This window comes from Artibeus jamaicensis, unplaced genomic scaffold (assembly GCF_021234435.1).
Source record: "Artibeus jamaicensis isolate MK-2021 breed Jamaican fruit bat unplaced genomic scaffold, CSHL_Jam_final scaffold_625, whole genome shotgun sequence".
In the NCBI taxonomy this organism is placed as follows: Eukaryota; Metazoa; Chordata; class Mammalia; order Chiroptera; family Phyllostomidae; genus Artibeus; species Artibeus jamaicensis.
In genome coordinates, this window is record NW_026522051.1 from 2,856,545 (window position 1) to 2,881,098 (window position 24,554).

General features: G+C 57.0%; 1 protein-coding gene across 2 annotated transcripts in view; it reads left to right on the top strand.

Annotated features, from left to right (window-relative positions):
• The window catches only part of ADCY10 (adenylate cyclase 10), a 50,536-nt gene that overhangs the window by 21,864 nt on the left and 4,118 nt on the right, over window positions 1-24,554 (top strand). For both annotated transcript variants that reach the window (XM_037167507.2, XM_053659378.1), the window contains 19 exons: window positions 304-493; window positions 2,826-2,881; window positions 4,338-4,491; window positions 6,541-6,733; window positions 7,236-7,322; window positions 8,987-9,261; window positions 10,158-10,294; window positions 10,908-11,036; window positions 12,273-12,551; window positions 12,653-12,943; window positions 15,665-15,734; window positions 16,001-16,232; window positions 18,050-18,157; window positions 18,615-18,790; window positions 19,621-19,777; window positions 22,564-22,768; window positions 22,846-22,942; window positions 23,472-23,587; window positions 24,352-24,469. In XM_037167507.2, the coding sequence (XP_037023402.2) occupies window positions 304-493; window positions 2,826-2,881; window positions 4,338-4,491; window positions 6,541-6,733; window positions 7,236-7,322; window positions 8,987-9,261; window positions 10,158-10,294; window positions 10,908-11,036; window positions 12,273-12,551; window positions 12,653-12,943; window positions 15,665-15,734; window positions 16,001-16,232; window positions 18,050-18,157; window positions 18,615-18,790; window positions 19,621-19,777; window positions 22,564-22,768; window positions 22,846-22,942; window positions 23,472-23,587; window positions 24,352-24,469 (3,070 nt within the window). The remainder of the gene's footprint in view (window positions 1-303; window positions 494-2,825; window positions 2,882-4,337; window positions 4,492-6,540; window positions 6,734-7,235; window positions 7,323-8,986; window positions 9,262-10,157; window positions 10,295-10,907; window positions 11,037-12,272; window positions 12,552-12,652; window positions 12,944-15,664; window positions 15,735-16,000; window positions 16,233-18,049; window positions 18,158-18,614; window positions 18,791-19,620; window positions 19,778-22,563; window positions 22,769-22,845; window positions 22,943-23,471; window positions 23,588-24,351; window positions 24,470-24,554) is intronic.

The window sequence follows — 24,554 nt, forward strand, 5'->3', positions numbered from 1 at the left end:
TGCCTGTCCATCTTGTCCAGGACCAAGGACAGCTCACCTGAGGGCCCTCAGGCCCGTGGGGGCCCCAGTGCAGAGCCGACCCGTGTGTGGGCCCTCCCTCTCTCAGCAGAGCTCGCTGAGTGAGTTCACTGCCTGCAGACTCTCAGTAGCCATTGTCTGAGGAGGGTAGTGAAGGTGGGCTTACATCATCCCTGAGAGGCGGAGGGAGTACAGGGTTCCAGTGCCCCTGGGGGCCAGTGCGTCTCAGGTTACAGTCGGTCCAGCTGCGTTTCCCCCTGCCCTCTGCTTTCCTCTCCTGTCCAGTCATTGGTCAGAAAGTCAACATCGCGGCCCGAATGATGATGTACTACCCGGGCATCGTGACCTGTGACTCCGTCACCTACAACTGCAGCAGCCTGCCGGCCTACTTCTTCAAGGAGCTCCCGAAGAAGGTCATGAAAGGCGTCGCGGACCCCGGGCCCGTCTACCAGTGCTTGGGCCTGAACGAGAAAGTGTGAGTTTGGGCACCGCCTGCCCGGGCTCCTGGGGAGAGAAGAGGGCGAGGGCCAGCCTCTGACCCTGGGGTCTGTCCCTGCCCAGCCCGAGGCCCAGGTCCCAAACCCTCCCCGCTCTGCACCCTGCTGACACCGCAGCGCAGGGGAGGCCCCGTCCCGCCTCGGTCCTGAGAGCCCGCGGGAGACTCCTCAGAGGCCGTGCGCACAGAGCAGGGGCCCTCCCCACCGACCATCTCTGTGGGCCACGCCGGCCAACCGTGAGTTTGTGTTCGCCGCACCCACTTCACGCCGGCACTGCCGCACTCCCAGAGCGCGAGACACTGTTCCTCCTCGGGGCCTTCTGCCCGGCGCATCCCCCGAAGCCCAGCCTGGCCCCAGGGGTGTGTCCCTTTGGGGCTTGAGGTCCTGCAAGGGCTTCCGGTCATTTTCACGATGGCGTTTCAGTTCTTTGCAATGATATACAAGATAACCACCACCCTTTCCCACCTCACCTCCCAATGCCCCCACCCCCCAGCTCAGCCAGCCCAGCACCTCCCTCCCATCACACCTGTGTGACCCCGTGAGCTCCTTGAGGGTCGCGGTGATTTCCTGGTCGTTCTCATATCCTGGCACTTGGCATGCAGCAGGTACTCCGTGATGACGAGGGAATGAACGGCTGGTGAGGAGTGTACAGAGGTGCTGTCCCTTCCATTGTCCAGCTGGAGTCTAGGCCTGGAAGGGTCAGAGGAGGGAATCGGGACGGCAGCTGGGCCAAGGGGTCCTTATCATTCACCCTGTTTCCCAGGGCTCGGCCCTCGGTGTGCGTTCACCACCAGGGAGGTGCTTTTTGAATAAGCAAACAAATAGTTATAAGTTTTGTGAGCCCTTGTTAGACATTGGGTCCTTGATCTCAAAATATATAATGTATTCTTAACATGAACCGTATCAGGTGGAAACTGGTATTATCTTCCGTTTATAAATTTCACAACTGAGGCTCGAAGCCGTTGAACGACTTGTCTATGGTCACGAGTGTAGTAAGCAAGAGAGACAAGGTTCAGAGGCCGCCTTAGTACAACCACGAGACCTCAGTGGTTCGCAGCAGGCGTTACTTATCTCAGAGGTCACAGGGGTTCAACTGGTCTTGGCCGGATTTGGCTGTCCCTGCCTCGGCTCATTGACGCCCCTCAGGTTCAGCAGGTTGTTGGCTGACCCAGGATGCCCAGTGGTAGGATAAGCGGGCAAGTTGATTGGCATTAGTGGGACAGTTTGTCATCCTCCATCAGGAAGGCCGTCCCGGCCATACCAGAGGAGCGAGAGAGAGCAAGCCCAGTGCACAAGCCTTGGTGTTGCATTTGCTGGCATCCCATTGGCCGAAGCATTCCCACAGCCACGCCCACTGGGGGAAGGGCACCGCCAGTTAGCTAGCCAGGGGCCCAGACACCAGTGGAGGCCAACCTGCCGCGGAAACCCAGGCTGCCTGGTCCCAAAGCCTGCCCTCTTCCCAGCGTCTGTACCATCTCCACAAACAAGAGAGTGTAGAAACGCACATACGAACGTGAGCAGGGGCTGGTTCCTGCCCCGAGAGCTCACAGCATGACGGGGGAGACCGACACACACACACACGATCAGCCGTGTGTAACACAGGACACTTGGCCACGTGCTGTAACGGGTATAATGAGGCAGAGCGACAGTGCAGACAAGGGAAGGAGCTGTTTGACCAAAAAGCCTCCTCCCAGAGAGACGGTGCCATGTGCCGAGTAGACTCTGTCCACGTCCGCCCTGGTAGACATGTGTCCATGTCCACCCTGGCCTCCTCACCACTAGCCGTGGGGCCTCGGGCCAGATAAACTCTCTGTACCTCCATTTCCTCACTCGTACCGTGGACATCATAATAGTATCTTGTGAATAAGGGTTTGCCAGGAGTTAAGGAAATGACACTGTGTACCCGAAGCTGTGCGGGGCACAGGGCGCGTGCTCCGTGAAGGCGAGTTGGGACTGTCTGCGCCCATCGCAGATGCGTCCCGTGGTGGGAGACGATAGGCCACGTGCAAGTCGCTGGAGTCCTCTGCTGGGCCCCTGGTTTCCCGGGAAAGCGGTCGGTTCTGCCAGTGCAGACTCAGCAAGCATTTGTTGAACGCTGCATGGGTGCTGAGGAGAAGGCCGCACGCGGGTCTCTGGACTCCCTAGTGCCAGGCAAGCACGCCTCCTCCCCTGCGCCTGGCTTCGGCAGCCCCTGAGTCAGGGCGCACTCGAGTTAGAGACCGGAAAGGAGGCGTCCCGAGGCCCGAGGACCGCCGCGGGCTCTCAGGATGGCCGGCTCTGACCCCGCATCTCTCCCCTTCTTCCCGCCAGCATGTTCGGGATGGCGTACCTCGTCTGCAACAGGAATGAGTGCTACCCTTTGCTGGGTAGGTACAGGCCTTGACTTTCAGACTTCTCCCTCGAACTGTAACAAAACACACAGAAATGTACACCGGTGATAAGCCTGCAGCTTCATGAATTATCACCAATGAACCTACGAACACCATTCAGACCAACAAGTATGGGGGTGCTCAGGGAACCCCCACATGCTAGTCTCTCCCCCCTTCCCAAATAGATGGCGTGAGAACATCATATAATTACACATGCCTTCCTTCCACTGATCAGGGGAGGACGGCCTGGGTCCTCCATAGTCATCTGTCCAGGGGACAAGGTTCAGCCCCAAATGAGTCTCCGGCTCTTTTGGAGTCTCCGACGGAACTGCTGAGAGATTATGGCTAGCTTTCAGATTTTAATCTGGGCATCCCGTGGCATAAATTTTTTAAAAGATTTTATTTATTTATTTTTAGAGAGGGGAAGGAGGAAAGAGAGAGAGGGAGAGAAACATCAGCATGTGGTTGTATCTTGTGGGACCTAGCTCGCAACCCAGGCATGTGCCCTGGCTGGAAATTGAACCGGCACCTCCTGGGTTCCCAGGCCCGCACTCAGTGCACTGAGCCACACCCGCAGGGGCCCCGCGGCATAATTTAAATGCCCACAAAATAACGGCGACTGGGCTGCAATGTCAGCTGACTTCTATTTTCCTCTTTGCCTTTTCTACATTTACCATATTTTCCATAGGGAGTGTATGTTTTTTTTAATTTTTAAAAAGATTTTATTTATTTATTTTTAGAGAAAGGGGAAGGGAGGGAGAAAGAGAAGGAGAAACATTGATCAGTTGCCTCTTGCACACCCCCAACCCGGGACCTGGCCCACAACCCAGGCATGTGCCTTGACTGGGAATCGAACCAGTGACCCTTCAGTTCACAGGCCGGTGCTCAATCCACTGAGCTGCACCAGCCAGGGTGTGCAATTTCTCATGCACAGGGTGTGCAATTTCTCATGTGGGCAAGTTTCCTTCACAGACTTAGAAGTAAAATAATTGCAAATAAAATGTTCTATCTGTGATCATTCAATATAGGAGCCTAACTATAATAAATGTATTTCCTCACAAAACAATCTATAAATGACTTCTGTGTTATAGAAAAGGAAAACAAGAATTAGAGGCAGCCCTGGTTTACTTCCTGGCTATGCAATCCAGGCAAACTCCAGTTTTCTGCACGAAAATTAAGTGGACATTCTACTGCCCATTACGAGAGCACTTTCCCTCACAACATGTGGGAATCAGAACTGGGGCAAAAATCATATCGTTAACTGGAAAGCTCTAGACAAAGATTTCAGAACTTTTTAAAGTACAGAACACCGGGCGGAAGTCCAGGAACAGCACCGTGGGAGGGGTGCCGAGGGTGGTCTCAGGTGCGCTATCGCTATGGGCTTCTCTACGTTTCTAGACTATTCTGTGTTGATTGAGTTTGCTCCCTTTAAAACAAAACAAAACATCGGCAGGGCGTGACAGGGAGATCAGCTACTTCAAGAAGACCATGAAGGAGTTTCTGACGTCCAACTGCAGCCAGGTCCTCATGTTCGAAGGGATGCCGGGCTACGGGAAGAGCCAGATACTCATGGGTCTGGAGTACCTGTCCCAAGGTGAGAACCACAGGTGAGTGGCTTGCAGCGGCCCTTTCTTTCCCGTCAACCCAGAGAATCCCAGTGCCCAGAAAAACTCGCTCTGTCTTAGTGCACCTCTCCTTTATGGAATCGGTCTCCTGTAAACTCCACACACTCTCTCGACCGTGGGGTGCCCTGTACCCTTGTCCTAAATAAACAAATAATAATAAACACACAATGAGCTCAGAAAATGGGGAGCCGGGCTGACCCCAGGGGAGCCTGATTTAATGTTAGACAGGGCTTGGACATCAGCGTGGTAACGCTTTGTACACAACCCCAGCGTGTGGACAGGTCTGAACAGCCGGCGCAGAGGTGGGGGCCACACTGGGTTTCAGGACGAGCCCGTAAAGTGACCGGCCTGCTGCCTGTCCCTGGCCCAAGCCCTTCCGCCCTCTCTGGGAGCAGGAGTGGGGAATGACAGGTCCCCATGTGCCCTCCGGGACGCACCGCTGGGGGCCGTACTCACACCATTCGCTGGTCTGTGTCTGCAGCACCCGTGTCCCCAGGGCCCTCCTTGGGACAGCCTGTCCAGCACCTTCATGTGCCGGTCAGCCTGGTATTTAGCGACAGTGACAGGAACCAAGAGGATGGTGGCGCTGGCTCCTGCTCTGCTTCTACCATGTGACCTGAAGGCTGGGAGGGGAAAACACTTTTTAGCCTCATATTATTTTTAGCTGTGTCTGCACACTTTCTAAATATCAGGGCTGAAATAGGCCAGGCCTAAAATGCCTTGAACATTGGGAAGGAGATAATTCGCAATCACCAGGAGGCACCTAGGCCTCCCTTTACTCCAGCACTTAGGGAGTTGACTCCGTGTCCCGGGACCTGCTAAGCTCTGTTCATTTGCTGGAGTTGCTGTAACTGGGTGGTTTCGCCAGCGGAGATGAGTTGTCTGAGTGCTGGGAGCTGGGAGTCCAAGAACATGATGTGGGCAGGGTGGGTTTCTTCTGACAGCCACAAGGGACAACCTGTTCTGTCTGGGCTTCTCCCCTGGCTTCTGGGGCTTTGCTGGCCACACTGGGTGCTCCCCGGCACGCAGAAGCGTCACCCCAACCCCTGCCTTGCCTCGCATGGTGTTCTCCTTGCCTGTTGTCCACACTTCCCCTCATAAAGACTCTGTCATTTCGGATTAGGGTCCCGCCCTGCTCCGCGCCTTAACTTCACTATATCGACAGTGACCCCGCTCCCAAATAAGGTCCCATTCTGCAGTCCTGGGGGTCAAGGCCACACCACACAGGTCTGAGGGTTTAGAGGGAGGACCGTCTTCACACGCGGATGGAGAAATCCGATCTCCGCCCTGAAGGAGCTCTTGCAGAAGAGAGAGGACAGTAGAAATGGAAGGTGGCGAGGACAATGACAGAGGCAGGCACAGAGTAGGGTGGCAGCAGAGAGAGGGTGTGTGACCTGACCTTGGGGCATCAGGGAAGGTCTCGGAAGGCTGTCCCTGAACCGAAGTGGACAGATGGGGGGGCACTGTGAGTGGGTGTGATAACGCCCAGGCCAGGGAGGCAGCCAAAGCAGAGAGTCCGCAGCTCGGGGCTGCTGATCGCTGGGGGCGGGAGGCAGGCTACTGGGCAGAGACTGGCCAGAAAGTCCACCGTGGGGCCTTGGGAGGTCTTGTATGTGACATAAAGGAGTCCAGACCGACAAGTCTGGGAACGGGAGCCCCCGGAAAACGGGTGGGAGGGAAGATTTGCACCTCTTGCAATACGTCAGCCCTGTGAAGGCAACGCACTCGGTGTGCGCACGCCGGGCAGGGGCAGGGACAAGAGCAGAGGGCCCGCAGTAAGGTAGAGGACGCGGGGGAAGAAGGGACAGCTAGGTGAGCTGTCACAGCTTCTGGTCCCAGCGGAGCGAGGCCGTGGAGGGGGAGCAGGAGTGAAGACGGGTTTGCAGACCGAGTGGGGGAGTTTCCCTTATAACAGCTGCATGCGAAGAGTCACAGCTTCCCTTCAACCTGTCACCTCAAAACATAGATTTAAGAACTCTCTTGCAGCTCTTCTCTTTGTGACCTCCTGATTCTTGGCTCTCTTGTAAACAGGACCATTGCTATCGCACTGACTAAGGTCAGCTTCCACCAAAATTTTTATACCATCCAGATACTCATGGCCAACGTCTTAGGTCTGGACACCTGCAAACACTATAAAGAACGACAGAGCAACCTTCAGAATAAAGTCAAGGCACTGCTGGATGAGAAGTTCTATTGCATTTTCAATGACATTTTCCACGTCCAGGTAACTGCCCGGTGCTGGACTCCCGCAGGAAACCGCGCCGGGGCAGGCACAGCCGGCGCTCCCCGATGCTTTGTGCCTCAGCGTCCCCTCGCCCTTACGATCCCTCTCCTTTCTCACCTGGAGGGTCTGTGTGGCGAGGCAAGGGCTCCCAGCGTTCCTCGGATGAGCGCCCTGTTCCTGAGACCTACTGAAGGTGGCGAGAAACACCACACCGAGTGCCACCCGCTGGCCGATTTCCCCTCACCTTTCCCTCATCGCTGCACGATACTTGCTAGTCTGTAGCGCAGAGTCTCCCTGCTCCCCCGGTGACAGCCGGTGCAGAGGCAGAGTGTGCCCTGCCCCCGTCTCTGTCAGACTCAGCGAGGTCGGGTTCGGGGGTAGCGCCGGGAAGGGCTCTCTGCGCTGTCCCACACGTGAGGAGTTTGGGACACAGAGCAGCCCCACAGCTCGCGGCTCCCTCGCTGTCTTCCCGCTTTTGACACTCCCCCGACTCTCCCCACAGTTCCCGATTTCGAGAGAGGTCTCCAAGATGAGCACCTCGAAGAAGCAAACGCATCTGGAGGCCCTGTTTATGAAGATCTTGGAGAGAGTAAGAGCGTCTGCCTGCGGGCCGGGCAGTGGGGGAGGAGGCCTGGGCGGCTCGGCCCAGAGCCACGGGGCCTGGGGGTCCCGGCTCCACTGGCCGGAGGCTTTGAAGTGTTTCACTCTCCTTCATCCTCCAAAATGCTGCTCAGAAAAGGCGCATCCAGGAGTCCTAACCCTGGTGCTTCAGAGGGGCCGGGGGTGGGCTCAGGAACCTGTTTAGCGCTTTGCTTTTGTTTGAAAGCTTCTCAGTGGTTCTAATAGGCCATTTAGTTCGGAAACCGGCACTAAAGCTGTGCTTTAGCTACAGGCTGGGATCACAGCTCTCTGCGTGGCCTCGGCGGGGTTCTCCGCCTGTTGGTGACTCAGTTTCCTCAGTGAAGTGATTCCCTTGTATTCACCACCTCCCCGAGAGTCAGGAGGGTTAGACGAGCTCATTTACGGGGGGGAGGGCATCACACAGAGCCGGGGACCACGGCAGCCCCACACACATGTCAGCTTTCACGCACACTCAAGAGCACCCGCCTCACCCTCCGCATTTTAACTGTGAGGAGACTGGAGCAGTGGTGGACTGTGGAATCGGTGCGTTTTTTCTTCCCACTTCACTCCTCTCGGCTCACAGAGGAGACTGACCGTTAGTGACAGTGTTCTCTCAGCATCCTGGAGGAGCTGACTTCCCGGTAACACAATGGGGCTGTCGGGGAAACTTACTACACGTGCCTGACGTGAAGAGGAAGGGTGTGATACTTTGTAACGATGGCCGTAGGAGAGCTGATGTTTTAAAGTCGCCTGTGCTGCTTTCCTTCATAAAGACACAGAGGGAGTGCGGCCGTGCTGGACCAGGGCCGACTCCGGGAGGCAAGGACACTGTGGCCTCAGCACCTAGACAGTGCCCGACCCTCACGGGGGCCCCATCAACACTCAAGGAGTGAACAGTAATTCAGACCTGGCGGGGACAGGCGTGTACACAAGACAGGGGACATGGGACCTGTGTTACGTATAATAGACCCCAGAGGTACCGCGGGCAGGGGCTGGTTGTCCCCAGCACCAGCCCAGTGCCGCCCGGCCCCTCTGTGCTGGGTAAGCACTGGGTGACTCAATGGCACATAGCTCCCCCTAGGAGGCCTTCATTTGCCAATAGGTTAAAATGACGTGCAGTAGCCCTGGCTGGTGCGGCTCTGTGGACTGAGTGCCAGCCTGTGAACCAAAGGGTCGCTAGTTCAATTCCCAGTCAGGGCCCGTGCCTGGGTTGCAGGCCAGGTCCCCAGTAGGGGGCACTTGAGAGGCAACAGGTCAGTGTTTCTCTCGCACATTGATGTTGCTCTCCCTCTTTCCCTCTCTCTGAAAGTAAATAAATAAAATCTTTAAATGCCACGTAGTGAACATCCGTTATTATATGCAATGGTGATTTACGTGGCCACAGCCCTGTCTGACCTACAAATTTGCATTCTCTTTGCACACAGACCTGACCAAGTAAGAAGTCCATTCCCACCGGCTCTGTCAAGTTGCCACAAACCCCACGCGGGGGAGAATCTAAATTAACACGGTTTTACTGGGAGGAAAATACTCAGTGCCGGCCCCCCCACCCTGGGGAGGCCCAGGCAGACCCACACGGGCTCGCGACCCCCGAGTCCCACAGCCGTTTGCCCCCTGTCTCTGTACCTCCTCCAGACGGTGAAGCAGGAGAGGATCATTTTCATCATCGACGAGGGCCAGTTTGTCGACCCGACCTCCTGGGCCTTTCTGGAGAAGCTGATCCAGACCCTCCCTATCTTCATCATCATGTCCCTGTCCCCGTTCCCCGACACGCCCTGCCCGTCCGCCAGCACCATCAAAAAGAACAGGAACACCACCTATGTCACCCTCGGCGCTGTGCAGCCCAGCGACATCCGCAACAAGGTCTGCCTGGACCTCAACGTCAAGGGCATCCCCAAGGACCTGGACCTGTGAGTGACCTGCTTCTGTCCACAGGGCTCGACGCCTGCGTGCCCTGCCCAGGTCCTGGCCTCATCAGGTTCCTTAAGTTGTGGCTTCAAGTGCCCCTTTCAGCATTCTCGCCGGGCCCGTCTTCCCATGCGGCCATTTCTCAGGCGGGGCGGGAGAGATGCTGCTCTCTGTCTCTTTGCCACGGTCTTGCTTACGCCTGCTCGGACTGCCTGGTGACTTCTGCTTTGCTTCCTGTCCCGCGTGCTGGGCAAGGGTGTTCTCTAATCAGTTCTTAGTCAGGACGTTGTGTGCGCCAGTGATGCGAAAGGCACACTGGGAAACGTGGAAGACCACGACCTGTAACTCAGCGTGGTCCCGCCCGGCAGGCAGTGGCGTGGCATGGCCTGGTGTCCCCAGGTCTGTCTGCACACCTCGAAGGCTGGCCGTCCAGTCAGTGCCTCGGGAGCTGCTCAGTCACCCCCTCCTGGCTGGACAGGGCCCCTGAAGCAGCACCTGTCTCTGAGCTGGCTGCTTACAGCCCACCTGGTATCCGCCCCGCTTCTCTAATGAGGTTGCCTGGCTTCTGGAAGAGACATCTGAAGTACGAACTGGGAAATTTAAATGGTCACTTACTGGGTGAGGAAGGGGAAGCAAGACTGAGAATGTACCTTATTGTATATTATATTATATAATATTATGTTATTATATAGTTCTGGCTTTGGAAGGAGCTAAATGGTTTATGTAACTAGAAAAATGAAAGGAAGAAAAGAAAAGAAAGAAATTCCTAAAACCTGGGAAATGAGCCGAGACCTGGGGAGAATGAGAGGAGATCATTTTCCGGTCGCCGAGAAGACTCAGCCGTCCTCCCCGCAAGGTGGCTCTTCCGGGTACACAGGCCGCCTCGTCCCCCCGACAGGTACCTGGTGGAGGGCAGCTGCGGGATCCCCTTCTACTGCGAAGAGCTGCTCAAGAACCTGGACCTGCACAGGGTGCTCGATTTCCAGCCGGTGGAGTCCGAGGAGAAGGCCAACGTGACCTGGAAGAACCTGTTCAGTGAGTCCCCACAGCACAGCCCTCTCTCTGGCTTGGAGCAGCGGCCGGATGGGCTTTTCCGTGGGCTGCTTCCCATCCGGGTCAGAGGGCTTGGGGGGTCCGAGACGGAGGGACCTGGCGCCCCAGGTGGTGAGAGAGCGTGGCATTTTGGTGCATTGGGAGACCACAGGCCAGGCAGGTTTACCACACGAGCCTTGCCGTTCCTGATGTCCCTTTCTGACGCTCACCACGTCCAAACAGCAGCCCCCGTCCCCACGAATGTGTTTGCATCGGAGCGTGAGCATCTGAATGTGCATGAAAGTGTATGTTGTTATGTGTTGTCAGGTACATCCAGGTAATCCTTGAACCTGATTCTCATAAAACTGCATGTACTACAGAAGACTTCCATTCGTTTTGCTTATTTATTATTTTTTTTGGAGGGGAGAACAAACCATCTTTTCAGTAAATTGAGATTTTCATAGATCAGTTTTCCTTAAAACACGGTATTCCAGACTCTTCGGGGAGCCGCACACCTCTCTTCCTCAAGTGAGACCGCCTCCCCCAGTTTATCAGAAAATCCGGGAAACGCCAGACCACTGACTGTGCGCTTTTCTTCCCTATTGTCTCCCGACAGAGAACGTTGCTAAGCCAACAGAGGAATTAAGGAAATTTACTTTCGGCATCGAAGAGGGAAGTGAAGAGGTCTGCAGACTCGCCAGAGGCGTCAGGTTGAAAAACCTGTCTCCACCAGCGTCATTAAAAGGTACAGAGAGCCTGACCCGGCGTTCGGGGTCCGGGACCTAGGCCCCGCTTCGCTTCCACTGGGATAAGTGTCTGGAAAGGAAGAAGGAAGGCCGTGACCCCTGGGATTGCTGGCTTTGTGCCGCCCTGTTCAGGGGGGGCTCCCCGGAGGCTGGGCTTCTCTGCCTCCGGCCAGGAACTGCCTCCCCCTGTGCATGTGGCTGAGTCTGATTTGAACAAAAGTTTTCTTCGACTGCGTGAAAGAATGAGGTACAGTGGGTTTTCAACTAAACCAAAACCAAGTAATGAGAGAGAAAATGGCGTATGGGAACTTCATCTGCCTTCTACTTTTATAAGAAATGACAAAGAGGGGAATTTATATCAGAGACGTACCACTATTCTTTTAAAGAAAAATGATGTTTTTCAAGCCACGTTCTTGTCCACATGCAGCCCCCATTCCCACCATCTGTGAATAACGTTCACGTGTTTGGAAGGGTGACTGAGGGAGGCCTCGGGCTCCTCGTCTCCAAACCAGCATCCAGCTCCTTTCTGTGTTTCCATTCACTGTGTCTGTGGACATCGCAAGGTGGGCGGGCGTGGCTTCTGGAGTGTTCTGTGGGCAGGCTGAGACGTGCTCATTTGGTCCCTGATGAGGGTGACGTAATGGCCTTCTGGTCCAGAGGCCAGGGCTCGTGGACGCTACAACAGAGAGTTTGGAGGAGGAGCTGGGATCGGTGCCGGGGCCTCTGACACTTGGTCTTGAGCATAGAGAGGCTAATGGGCTGTCACAAGGATAAAGGAGCCTGGGGGGAGGGGGCAGGGGGAGGTGGCAGACAGGTTGCTAGCTAGGAGGGTCCAGGACAGAGAGTCTCCTGGGAGGAAGACAGAAAAGGAACAGCTGGCGGGTCGGCCTGGGACGTGGACGGCAGGCCCAGCTCTTCCAGGCCCCGTGGCCCCCGAGGCCTCTCCTCTTCTCGAGAACCCTGTTGCACATCCACGCACTTCAGAGCACCTTGACCGCGGCCTTGCTTTTGTCTGGCTGCGGCCCCAGGCGCAGTTGTAGACTGCAGTGCCTGCCTGTTTGGCGCTCCTGGTGCGAGCACTTTCTGGGAAGCAGGTGCCGAGCAGAGCCGTCTTTGGGCTTCTCGTGGCCGGGTTTCTGTGAAGAAGAGCCCGAGGGCGGGGCAGCTTTCCCTCTCCAGGATGTATTTGATGAAGATGGTGACCAGTCCCCTGCTGTGTGGCTTTGCACCTGCAGAAATCTCTCTGGTCCAGCTGGACAGCATGAGCCTCTCCCACCAGATGCTGGTGCGGTGCGCAGCCATTATCGGCCTGACCTTCACCACCGAGCTGCTGTTTGAGATCCTCCCCTGTTGGAACATGAAGATGATGATCAAGGCCCTGGCCGCCCTCGTGGAATGCAACGTCTTCGACTGCTTCCGGAGCGGCAAGGAGCTCTGCAGGTGCCTAAAGCAGAACGCCACCTCGTTCGAGGTGAATTTCCGCTCCCAGTCTCTGAGGCCCACTGAAGGAATGGGTGAGTAGGGCTGGAAGGAACCCACACTTCAAGAGCAGTGAGCAGCGGGAGCTGGTCCTGGCCCCCCGCCCCCAGCTGACGAGCCCCTCTGTCCTCTCCAGCCCACAAGGCGGATGAGGAGCTCCGCGAGCTGGAGAACGAGGTCATCGAGTGCCACATCATTCGCTTCTGCAGGCCGATGATGCAGAAGACGGCCTACGAGCTGTGGCTGAAGGACCAGAAGAAGGACATGCACCTGAAATGCGCCCGCTTCCTAGAAGACAAAGCACACAAGTGCGCCCACTGCCACGGCGGGGACTTCATTCCCTATCACCACTTCATGGTGGACATCCGGCTCAACTCTTTGGACATGGACTCCATCAGGAAGATGGCTAACTTTCAGGAATTCAAACGTAAATGTTCTTCTTTCATAATTAGTCCTATCCACTCCGGTAGGTGTGAGGGTTTCAAGTCCCCCCAGGGCTTGGTCACAGGGAGGGAGAGACTTCGGCAGCGACCGGCGGGCGGGGAAGGGCGGGGTCTTCACGTGGCGGAGTCTGGCAGCAGCGGTCTCTCTGGGAGACGGTCAGTGGGGGTTTGGGGATAAAGATGAAGGCACAGTTCACAGTGAACCATCCCAAGGGGCCAAACAGAACCAGCGGGATTCCCACCAGGCACAGGGGGTGTTGGGGTCACACATGGTGAAGTGGGAGCAAGACCGAGGTCCTTGAGGAGACGACAACGTTGCTTTGTCGATCTGGCTGGACACGAGGCTCAGCAGAAGAAGGACGTGTGTGGGAGAGAACATGCAGGGCCGAGCAGGTCAGGGCCCCGGGGAACAGGCGCCAGGCTCAGGGCAGGAATCCAAGGCCACCCATGAAGCAAAAGTCACAAAGTGATAAATTGACAACACAAGCCTCCAGCCAAGTGACCTGGGGAAACCCAGCGGAGGATTCAGGGTGCAGGAGTCAAGGGCACGGGAACTCAGTTCCCACGGGCCTGAAGGACGGCAGACCCGGGACAGCCATACCCATTCCAGCCCTTGCTTGTGGGCAGCCCCAGCCAATGGCCTTGGGGATTACAGCGGAAGCTTCTTGGGAGAGGAGAGGCTGCAAGTCAAGGAGTCTGTATTATAAGGATATTAAAAATTGGGGAGAAGTTTACGTGCCTAAAGTGCCTGGCATATAGAAGGTACAAAAAAACCCTTAATCATTCTCTGTTTCCCACACATTGTCCCTTGATCCTTATATCAGCCTTGAAAGTAGAAGGTTATTTTCATTTTATACACGAGAAAATTGAGGTTCTGGAAGAGTAAAGAGCTTGTGAGTTGCCGGAGAACAGGTGACAGGGCTTGTTCAGTCTCAGGTGAGTTAGTTGCCAGGCTCATGCCGTGTGCCTTACACCGGGGGTCCCCGATGTGCAGGGCTGGCCTTGCGGGGCACCCTGGCTGAGGAGCCTGGCGCAGCGCACAGGGGCCGAGGCAGGGGTGACCCCGAGAGGCAGGGGCGGCTCCCGTTCCGTCCTCTTCCAGGACTTGATCAGAGAGGGAGCAGCCTTGCCCTGTGGTCCACGCTTACCGTGGCTTCTGCACTCACCCTGGCCAAGCTCCCTTTTTTAGAAAGAGAGATCTGGTTGAGAGCCTTCGAGTACATACACAGAGTCTGTCCGTGAGGGTTCCCAGTCCCTCGTGGGCAGAAAGATGACGAGACATGAGCTGTAGTCTCCTCTCTTTGGGGCAGGGAGGATGTCAAGGGGACCTATTGTCCTTGCTGCTGAGTCTAATGCTTATTACTGCTACTTCTTGCATCCCCCCTCATGCATTACAGCTTTGAAAAATTGGGAATACGTTTTTAATTACTGTTATAAAAGCAGCGTGTGTGTAACATGAGGTCGATACTGAAATTTGTAGCAAGCATTAAAATGCAGTGGATGCTGCAAACCAAAGGGAGCTGAATGGACGGATAACCAGATTCACAAGGAAAATAAAGGCAAATCAGTTCTAGTCCCGGAGCCTTCCTGCAGGTCAGAGACATAAACAGGAGTAAGGGCAAAGAGAGGGCCAGGATTTGGGAAAGGACTTCTCTGGTGAGAGCCCGAGAGGTTCCTGAGCCCCCAAGGTGGCTGCTGCCTTCGTCATCTCAGCCCTGGTTGGGTGTGTTCCTGGGACTCGGCTCGAGTGCCGAGAAGCCGGGGCCTTCCTCCCCCTGGAGGGCCCACGACTGCCCCCAGGAGTGGGGTTGAGAAGGTGAGGGTGGATTCACAGATTCATGGTTAAGGGTACAGAGCAGGCCTTCCAGGTAAACAATCGGAAGTCACCGCATCTGTCCGGATGGAGTTTAAAGTCAAGGGCAGATGAAATCCCCAAGGAAAAAATTTGGATGGAGAAGGGAGTCCAGGACAAAACTGAGGCTTCCCGGCGTCTGGAGTGTTGGCGGAGGGGTGGGAGCCAGAGAGGCAAGGCCCTGAAGGATGGGTGTCAGGAGGCCAGTTAGGGCCCGCAGTCATAGTAAAAGGGTCAATGAGACGTAACCCTTAGCAACATGGTGGCCACAGGTACCCCTGACAGGAGCGGTGTCAGTAGTAGGTTGGAGGCCTAATCAATGTCTCCAGCCCCTGGTCACTTGACCTGCTCTAGGTGGCCGTTTGGGGTGGGTGGTGGAGGGTGATTCAATTGTTTCGCCGTCCAACAAGGACAGCGAGATGGGCCCGTGTGGAGGTCAGTGGGCAGTCATTCCGTGGGAACACAGGCGCAGAGCCCTTTGGGAGAAGGTGACAACGAGGCACGTGAACGGTCCCTTTTAAAAGTAAACCATCTTTGCAGTAATGCATTCGCCTCCCCGCCAGTGGACGGAGGCTCTTGCCCCATCTCCATCGCTAAACGGTGACGTGGAACAAGTCCCTTCCCCGTGCCGGATTCCTCCCCCTCCCTCACTGGAGGGGTGGCCGGAGGGCACCGTCCCCATTTGTTTTCTATTTTAAGACCATTATGGAATTTTCTAACATATTGAAGTAAGGATCAGACTGAAGGTTTTAAATCCAAGGTTCTCTGCCCTTCCGCGCTGAACACCAGACATCGCTGCCGGACAGAATATTTCAATGACCTGTTCAGAAAACCTCATTTGTTTATTTTCTAGCTGAAGAACAGACCAACGTTTCCAGAACAGCAATTCTGAGAGAGTTCGAGATCTTCCCGGGAAATTTCAGGTACGGGCATGTGTGACGGCCGCGGGGCAGAGTGTACGTGCTCGTCTCTCGGTTCCCAGGGCGGCCACAGCCCTCGGTGTGGCCAGTGCCTCTGGGCTCCTGGGCACAGGCCGAGAGCTGCCCGGGTGCGTGCGGGAGTGTGGTCGGTGGCACCGACGTTAGGTTGTCCCATCTCGCTCCTCTCTTCATCTGTAAAGATGTCCCCGTGCCAAAAGCTACGCTGTGTCTGCCCATCATCACTCCCGTTTATTTTTGCATTTGGGCAGTTCCGAGAAAATAAGAGAAAAGATCTTGAGCTTCTTCGACGTCATCATAACCAAAATGAGCCCGTCTCAGGAGGACATCATCCCGCTGGAGTCGTGCAAGTGCGAGGAGGTCCTGGAGGTGGTCGTCATGCCGCTGGCCAACCACTTCCTGGCCCTGGGGGAAAACAGCAAGGCCTTGTACTACTTCCTGGAGACGGCTTCCCAGTACCTCATCCTGAAGGACAACTACATGGTGAGCCTTTCTGCCCAGCTCGCCTCCGGGCCTCGAGACACCTTCGGGGCCGGCCCAGGAGGGTGGGGGAGCCCCAGTGCGCCTTTCACTCCCCAGGCCCTCGCTTCCCGCCAGCACCCCTTTCCTTTGAAAATTGGATTTCTTGGAAAGGAAAGGACCTGGGGTTGAGAAAAAAAAAAGTTTGAACAAATTGCAAATAGCATTTCGTGTCATTGAAAACATTGCCACCTGTAGAGACTTGTCCTGAATTGTCTGCCTGTATGGGGGGGGGGGCAGGGTGCATAGGTCATCCCCAAAATGATGCAAAGAGGACGCTCGGCGTGCTCCAGTGCCCCACAGAGTCTTCCTCAGCAGCGTCACACGGCCTTTGCCCTCCGTTCCCCCAAATACCGGTAGGTCTTTGCTAAGTGCAAATCCGGTCTTGAGGCTGTGGCCTCCAGAGAGGCTGCCCACTCGGGTCTTCAGCACCCAGTTCTCACGTGCACCCTCCGCCTGCCAACGCCCTGGCACACGTCTCTCCAGGGTGAGGCGTCGCTCCCTTGGATGCTCGGGGTCTCCACACCCAGCAGGGAGTGAGGGGAAGCCAGGGTGCAGCGGGCTGGGCAGCACCGAGCCGAGTGAGGCGAAATGGGGTTCTGGACGGCAGGTGCGTCTGGCCTTTCCGAGGCTCAGCTGCAGGTCCCTCTCCCAGAGGGTCAGCTAGCACTGGGGGGCTGCTGTGGTTCTCTTACGCTTTGGCCTGAGGCCAACTTCCAGGGAGCAGCCAGGGCGACTCGCCCCCCCGGAGCTCCCTGGAGGAAGTGCTCCCCCCACCGCCCTGCCCCAGCAGGAGCCCGGGCTGCAGTCCTCCGCCCGTCTCACTGCATTTCACAGTTCAAATAGCAAGCCCTTTTCACCGTTACAAATAGCAAGCCCTAGTCCTCTCGAGAAGCCGTGTCAAGAATGAAAGTCTCCCCGGCACATTTTCCTCGCATGTGTGGGGCACAGGGGGCAAGGCCAGGGAGTCTCAGGGAGAAAAGGTGTGGGGAGCCCCAGGGCCACCTCGCCAAACCTGCAGGGAATGAAATGCTCAGGAAGATGGTGACTGGAAGCTGTGCTCAGAGTGAGGTTCCAGAATGTGCCATCGTCACCCATCTCCCGCCAGAGAAAACCTGGTAGGACCGGGCCGGCTGCACACTTGTGTGTCCCTCCTGTCCCCCACCCCCATTCATGCACCCTGGGCTCAGCACTTGGGGATGGGGCTTCGCCTTATTTTACTCTTCAAGTCGGACTGTGCTCCAGGGGTCCCAGTGCCTGGACCCTCCCACCTAACACCGCCACACAGGAGGTGGGAGGTGAAGGCAGGGAGCGCTCGGGGTCTTACCCTCCTCCCCCATTTCCCGAAGGTGGCCCTCGGGGGGACATGGGGAGGGTTCCACCTCACCCTGCCACAGAGGACAGCGGCTCCTCGTCGATCTGGGGGTGTGTCAGGGGCCACCAGTGCTGGGAGGCTGGGGTGACATCACTCAAAGGCAGCATTGGCCCGGGAAGAGTTTCAGACTGGGCAACCGACGTGACAGAGGAAAAGAACAGAGAGGGTTCTAGATTCACCCTCTGCAGTGAGCAGACAGAGATGGACTTGAAGGCAGCCCGTGTCTTTTGCAGAGCGCTGCCCTTGCAGTTTCTGTCCAGAGTTCAGAGGCCCTTTCTCACCAGGGGCGAGGCAGAGGCGGTGGGGGTACCCGGAGCAGCTCCGGCTCTTGCCCTTCGGTGGAGTCTGGGGCGGGGGGGCCCTGTGGGCCTGACCCCCACTGACCGCATGCCCGCGATCTCTACAGGCATATACCTACCTGAACGAGGGGGAGAGGCTGCTGAAAACCCTCAAGAACGATAAGTCCCAGAGTCATGCTTTTGAGTCCGCCACCTTCTACACCCTCAAAGGGCAGGTAAGAGCCTGTGAAAAGCATGCGTGTTCTGTGACTGGCCGTTGGGGCTGCACACAGAGGCAGCAGACACCGGGCCTGCCCTTTGTCCATCCTCCCCCAGCCCCACCCCAGATCCTATCCGAGACTCTAGAACCCCAGACACTGCTACTCAAACCTCCTCGCCAGCCCTGGTCAGCAGCGACACCTTCCTCGTCTGGGCGTCTTTATGAAATGTTTTTCTAACAGCCCCCAGATGGACACAAACGGGCAGACATTTCCCAGAGGTTGAGGATGCACCAGAGATGCTACACGCTAGTCATCCAACCCTCCTCCCGCACACACAAGCGGGCAACCCTGCCGTGGCGCCCAGGGGCTGCTCCGGGGCCAGGGACTGCATCTCCCAGGAGCGTCCCGGAGGGTCGTGTCACGGGACCCACCACCTCAGCCCAGAACCGGGGCTTCTCCCCTCTCCCTGCAGGTCTGTTTCAACATGGGCCAGATGGTGCTGGCCAAGAAAATGCTGAGGAAGGCCCTGAAGCTCCTCAACCGACCCTTTCCTTACAACATGATCTCCGTGCTTTTCCACACCCACGTGGAGAAAAACAAACACTCTCACTACATAAATCAGCAGGCCAAACAGGGCTCACCACCAGGGTAAGGGGAGGGGCTGGCAGAGCGGGGCTCTCACGGCCCCGAGGAGAGACCCCAAGGCAGTTCTGGAGGCTGGGCAGCCGAGAGGAGGGGTCACACTAAGTGGGGGCCCTCTGGGGGCAGCAGACCTCTCGCTGTGTCCCCCCCCCAAGTGGTGGAAGGGGTGGAGGTTTTGTGGGTCTCTCACAAGAGCAGTAACCGCACTCCTGGAGGCCCTGCCCGGAGAGCCGGGCGCTCCCCGCAGGCCTCCCTTGTGGATGCCCACACTCTCGGTGGTCCGGACTCCGCACGCAGATCTGGGGGAGGCGGCAGGCCACCGCAGAATGCGGCTGTTGGGAACGGCCAGCACCCTCGCTCAGCCGAGACCTGGCTGCCAAGAGGAGTGTGCAGTGGAGGGAGGGACAGCCGGACGGGCCAGCCTGGGGGTGGGCTGTGCAGGTCCCGGCACCGCACCGATCTGGCTGTGTGACTTTGAGTTAATCACTTAACCTCTCTGAGTCTCCCCTCCAGCGTCCGTGAAATGGGGTTGATGATTCTGCCCTTCCTTACTGGGCTGTCATCAGACTCAGATGTGGTTGAATGATGGAAATGGGCTTTTCAAGCAGCTTCATGTAAATATCAATGACTGGACGGCAGATGCACGTAAATTATCTTAGTTCACCCTCACCCAGTCGGCGTTGTGGTCCCTGTTTTGCAGTGGAGAAAATGGGCTTCACGAACCTCGATGCACTGGTTGGGAAAGGCGGGGGGCCTGGGACCTGCGCCCTACTGCCGCGCGGGGGCCGTGCCCTGCCTCTGTGACCCACGTCCCCCATGCGCTTTCTCTGTCACAGGGAGAAGAGGCTGGCGGAACTTTACCAGCAAATCACCTGCTTCTCCTTGCTGTGGAAGATCTACAACCTCAACTACTTTTTTCATTGCAAGTACTATGCCTACCTGGCGGCTCTGATGGGCATGAACGCTGCCCTGGAAATGCAAGACAATTTCCAGGTAGGTGCCGCTGTAGCTGCCGCCTAAGTGTCTGTGCCTCGTTTGGAGAGAAGAGCCTGGTGCGTGTCCGCTGGGACAGAGGACCCATGGACGGAGTGCAAGCCCCGGCTGGACCGCCCTGCGGCCAGCCGTCCTCCTGCGCGCTGGCTCCAGGGTCCCTTTATGTGCCCAGCGATCACTGGGGACCTCAACCAGCTTTCACTCCTATGGGTTGTGTCTATTGATACTATCAGGTAAAAAAACCCAAAACCACGTATTTAAAAATATTTTTCAAAAGTGGTAAATCTATTACATATTAACATAATCAACATTTTCATAGGGGGAAAAAAAGCTATATTTCTCCAAACAAAGAGTGCAGTGACAAGAGTGGCCGTCATCGGTGTCTGCAGATATCCTAACACTGATCTTGCAGGAGACGGAGCCTCTTTCTGCTCCCGCCCTCACTTCGCTCTCCCCGCTAAAGCTTCTCGATGCCTGGGAGACAGTGAGGGTGGAAAGGAAGTTGGGGAAGGAGAACTCTTTTCAAAAAGCTAAAGTCATGGCTCACGTGTCAAAGATCTTACCAGACTGTTTGCTGAGGGAACCACCCATTCAGAGAGAATTGCATGTTTGCATGGGTGAGAATTGCATGTTTGCGTGGGTGAGAATTGCATGTTTGCATGGGTGAGAATTGCATGTTTGCGTGGGTGCAGAAGTCCTCTAGTCCAAGGGCAGTGATCACGGGCGCGCCCCCGAAGCGTTTACATTTCTATGAAAAAGAATCACGACTGCACTACCCGTTTTCTACGACAGCCAGACAGCTGTCTGGCGCTGCACAGCCCAGAGACAGTGAAAGGCAGGGGTGACGGTGGGAGGGGCTGGACAGGACACCCACTACGTTGCTGGGGGGGGTTTGTTTTGGCCCATTTTGATCTTTTACTATCTTTCCTGACACAAATAATGTCTTGATATTATGCGACAAGCTTTGACCTCCACGTGTGTTTCCTGAAAGGGTCCCAGCGACCACACTGGGAGACCCACTAGTGTAGGTCAGAGACAGGGAAGTCTTTGATTAGATGACGAAAACTCCAGGAGACAAGATCAAGATATTGCTGCCCTGACCAGTGTGGCTTAGTGGGTTGGGAGTCCTCCTGCAGAGTGAAAGGTCACTGGTTCGATTCCCAGGCGGGGCACATGCCAGGGTTGCGGGTTCGGTCCCGGTTGGGGTGTGTACAAGAGGCAGCTGACCGGTGTTTCTCTGTCACACTGATGTTTCACTACTTCTCTTCTTCCCTTTTCTCTAAAACAAACTAACTAAGTAAAAGTCTTTAAAAAAAAAAAGTCAAGCAATCATTAAGCTAAATCCGGCTCATTTACTCAGAGTGATCTGGTTCCTTTATAAAAGTCCATCAAGCCCCGGTTTCTCCTGGGAAAGCATCTCTTCCCCAGAGTCTTCAGTGATGGAGCAGTGTACCTGTTGGGGGCTTGAACTCCCACCGTGAAGCCCCTTTGGCAGACCAGGACGCGTGGGCGTCCCATCACGCCGACCACCGTCCAGGTCCGGCCGCCTCTCCTGGCTCGTGGCGCCACCCGTCGGCCACTTCGTGTTCCTTAGACACCTGCGTTCCCTCCCATTGAAGGTCTCCATCCTGGGAGTTCTCTCCACCTGGGGCATCATCCCCTGACCTTGACTGGGCTCTGTGCTCACCGGCTTGAAGGCCACCTGCTCAGTGACGCCTCTCTCTACCGCCTCACCCATTCAGTCAAGCCTGTCGCCCTGTCTGCGGGGCTGGTCCCGTCTGATGTTTTCTGTCCTTGCTCCTTTCTCCGTGGGCGGCCTCTGCACCCTGTGAGGGCAGGTGCCGTGTCCTCTCGGCCGGGCCACGGGCCGAGCCCCCAGAGCAATGTCTGCCACCTTGCATGGGGCGGGCGGGGCCCAAGGTCAAAACTGGAAAGTGAATCCAAAGACCCCGTTGAGGAGATGCCCGTGCTGAGGGCGGACGAGCAGGGCAGGGGCTCCCCGGGGCGTCCTCACGCAGTGGAGGCCGTCGGTGCGGCAGAGCAGAGAGGACCCACAGGAGAGCGTTTCCAGGGCCTGGCGGCCCATGTCCCACAGGGGACGTGGCCTCGGCCCCTCAGTCCCAGTCCAGGCTGGGCCACCCGTTTGCACCTCTCCTTTGCCCCGGGGAGCCTCTCTCATCCTCCACCACCTCCGGCTCTCCTTCCCTTCTGGGGGCATCAACTGAACGTGCGGTTAAAACGCGCCCAGCCCTCCTCGTTCAGTGAAGCTGCAAAAGCAGCGCGTACCTGTGAGAACAAATCCTCTTGCAGAGGTGCGGGGAGCATCAGAGTCCCTCTTCTCCCCCCGCCCCGCGCCCTCTCGTCCAACCCCTTCAGTGGGCATCCACCACCTCCCCTGGGGGCGGTTCCCTCCCGGCTGTTCCCCCCCCCCAACATTTTGTATTGTTGTTCAAGTAGAGTTGTCTCCATTTCCCCCCACTACTCCTCCCATTCCAGGCTTTTTGTTATGCGGTCACATATATCTGTATATATAAGCTCTCACTTTTATTTTCTTCACAAAAATTAAAATTCTTGTTTAAGGCCTCTGTGGGCAAGAGGGACCCTCAAGCTTGTTCTGGGTGATTCGGTGAAGCGGTACCGGATTTAATTTTGATACGGATTTAATTTCAGTACTGAAGCCCATGGCTTGGCCAGCTGGCCAGCCCTGGTCCCTAGCAGACACCGGACGACATGGCTTAGGGTCCCGTCTGGGTCTTCCCCCTTCTCTCCCCGAACGGCCACTGCAGATCATCAAGGCCTACCTGGAGTACTCCCTGCACTGCCAGCTGACCGGCCATGAGGATGTGTGGCTCAAGTATGAGGTCATGGCCGTGGAGCGGATCTTCAGCCTCCCCATGACAAACATGGGCGGTGAGATTGTGGCGTACGTGGCCGACTCGCTGGGCTACACCAAGCTCATAATGGGTAACTTGGACTTGGCCATCGACTTAGGTAAGGGCTGGCCGAGCGGGATGGGACATGCAGACACAAGGCACACCTGGAGACACTCGGCCTGGTTCTCCCCGCAGGCTATCGTGCCCAGAAGATGTGGGCGCTGCTCCGGTGCCCCAACGAGCAACACAAGGTCCTCTGCTGGCTCTGTAAATCCCTCTTGCTGAAAACCAGGTATTTGTCCTCAAGCCTTTTCCCAAATTCGGGGAGGGAGCCGTGGGAATGAGCGCTCTGGCCTCACTTGACACTGGCCGCCGGGTGGGCTGGGGAGGGGGGTTCACAGCAAGACGGCCGACGTCACCGGTCATCAGTCATCCTTTGGGAACCACGCTGTCTTCCCGGAACCCAACCCCACTCAGCCTTTCTCATCTGGTTGTTCTGGCCAGTGACCGGAGGTCACATTGCTGTCCCCACCGTGAGAATCAGGCCTCCGTCCCTGCCCGGTGGAGGGAAGGGGCCGAGTCTCCTGGGAGAAGCAATGCCCGGAGACTGGCAGCCAGTCCTCGAGTCCCAGCGTGGCCTGCCCCTGCTGTGGCCGACACGGAGCCCCCTGAAGCACAGCACAGACTGAGAGCCACCTGGAGAGTTTGGGGTGGGCTTGAAGTTTCAGGGTCACACTCGGCCCTGAATTACCAGGCGGGACCAAGACAGGACCAGGGCCCAACCTGGCGCTCTGCTCCGGCCCCTGCGAACCTGACCACAGGTACAAGCTGATGATCCAGGTGCTGGAGTGGCTGTGGGACCTGTCCGTGACCGAGGACCAAATCTTCAGCAAGGGATTCTTCTATCTGGTCTGCCTGTACATCATGCTCTACGCTGGTGGGTGCCGTCCGGGGCCTGTGGGCAGCGGGGCGGTGGCCAGGGCTGGGGGCCGCTGTCACGAGGCTCCTGGCTGGGAGGAGGCATTGGGCAGGGACGGAGCCAGCCGGCAGGCACTGCACGCTGAGGGGTGTCTGGAGGGGGCAACAAGTGTGAGACCTGCCAGGAGTCTCGGGGACTTAGTCTGGAGCGAGCTGCCAGCCAGGAGCTGCCAGTCAGAGTGTCCCCTCAATGTGCACACACGTGACAGGGACTGACAGTGCCACCATGTGTCCTGGACCATCACTCAGCTACCCTGAGTGATGTCTCACTGGAGCAGGAAAAGCCAAAGCCTGGGCCCTGGCGCCTCTTGGGGACGGACAGACCCTGACACCCTCAGGCTGCCCCAAGCAGGCAGCCCTCAGCGTGTGTGTCAAACCCTGGGGGCCGCGCCGGCCTGGCCATCCCCACGTGGTTTGGAAAGGGGCTGCAGGAGTTGCTGCCGAGGGGGACGCAGGGGTGGGGAGACGGGGAAGTCCTGGGTGGTGTGGAACCTGCCCCCTTGGGCTTGACAGGGAGGGCTGGTCGGAACCCCACTCCTGCCCAGTCACCACGACAGAAGTGTGTCCTGGCTGCACACACGTCCACACAAGCTGGGCTGGACCACCACAGGCAGGGCAGCCTCATGGCCATGGCCGTGCTCGGGACAGGAGAGCGGAGGCCCCGGGTGGGGGGGTTCTCCTCCGAGTCACCCGCCCGCCCGCTGCCCTGCCTCTCGCTCCCAGGCTTCACGTACAGGGCGTTCGATGAGTGTGTGGACTTCATCCGCCGCCACGAGGACCACCGGATCCTCAAGTTCCACAGCGGGATCCTGCTGGGGCTCTACTCCTGCGTGGCCATCTGGTAATGACGGCGGCCGCCCCCCCCAACTGTGAAGACGCTGAATCCCGAGATTTTTTTTAAAAAGAGGGAAGAAAGTGAAAGTAAA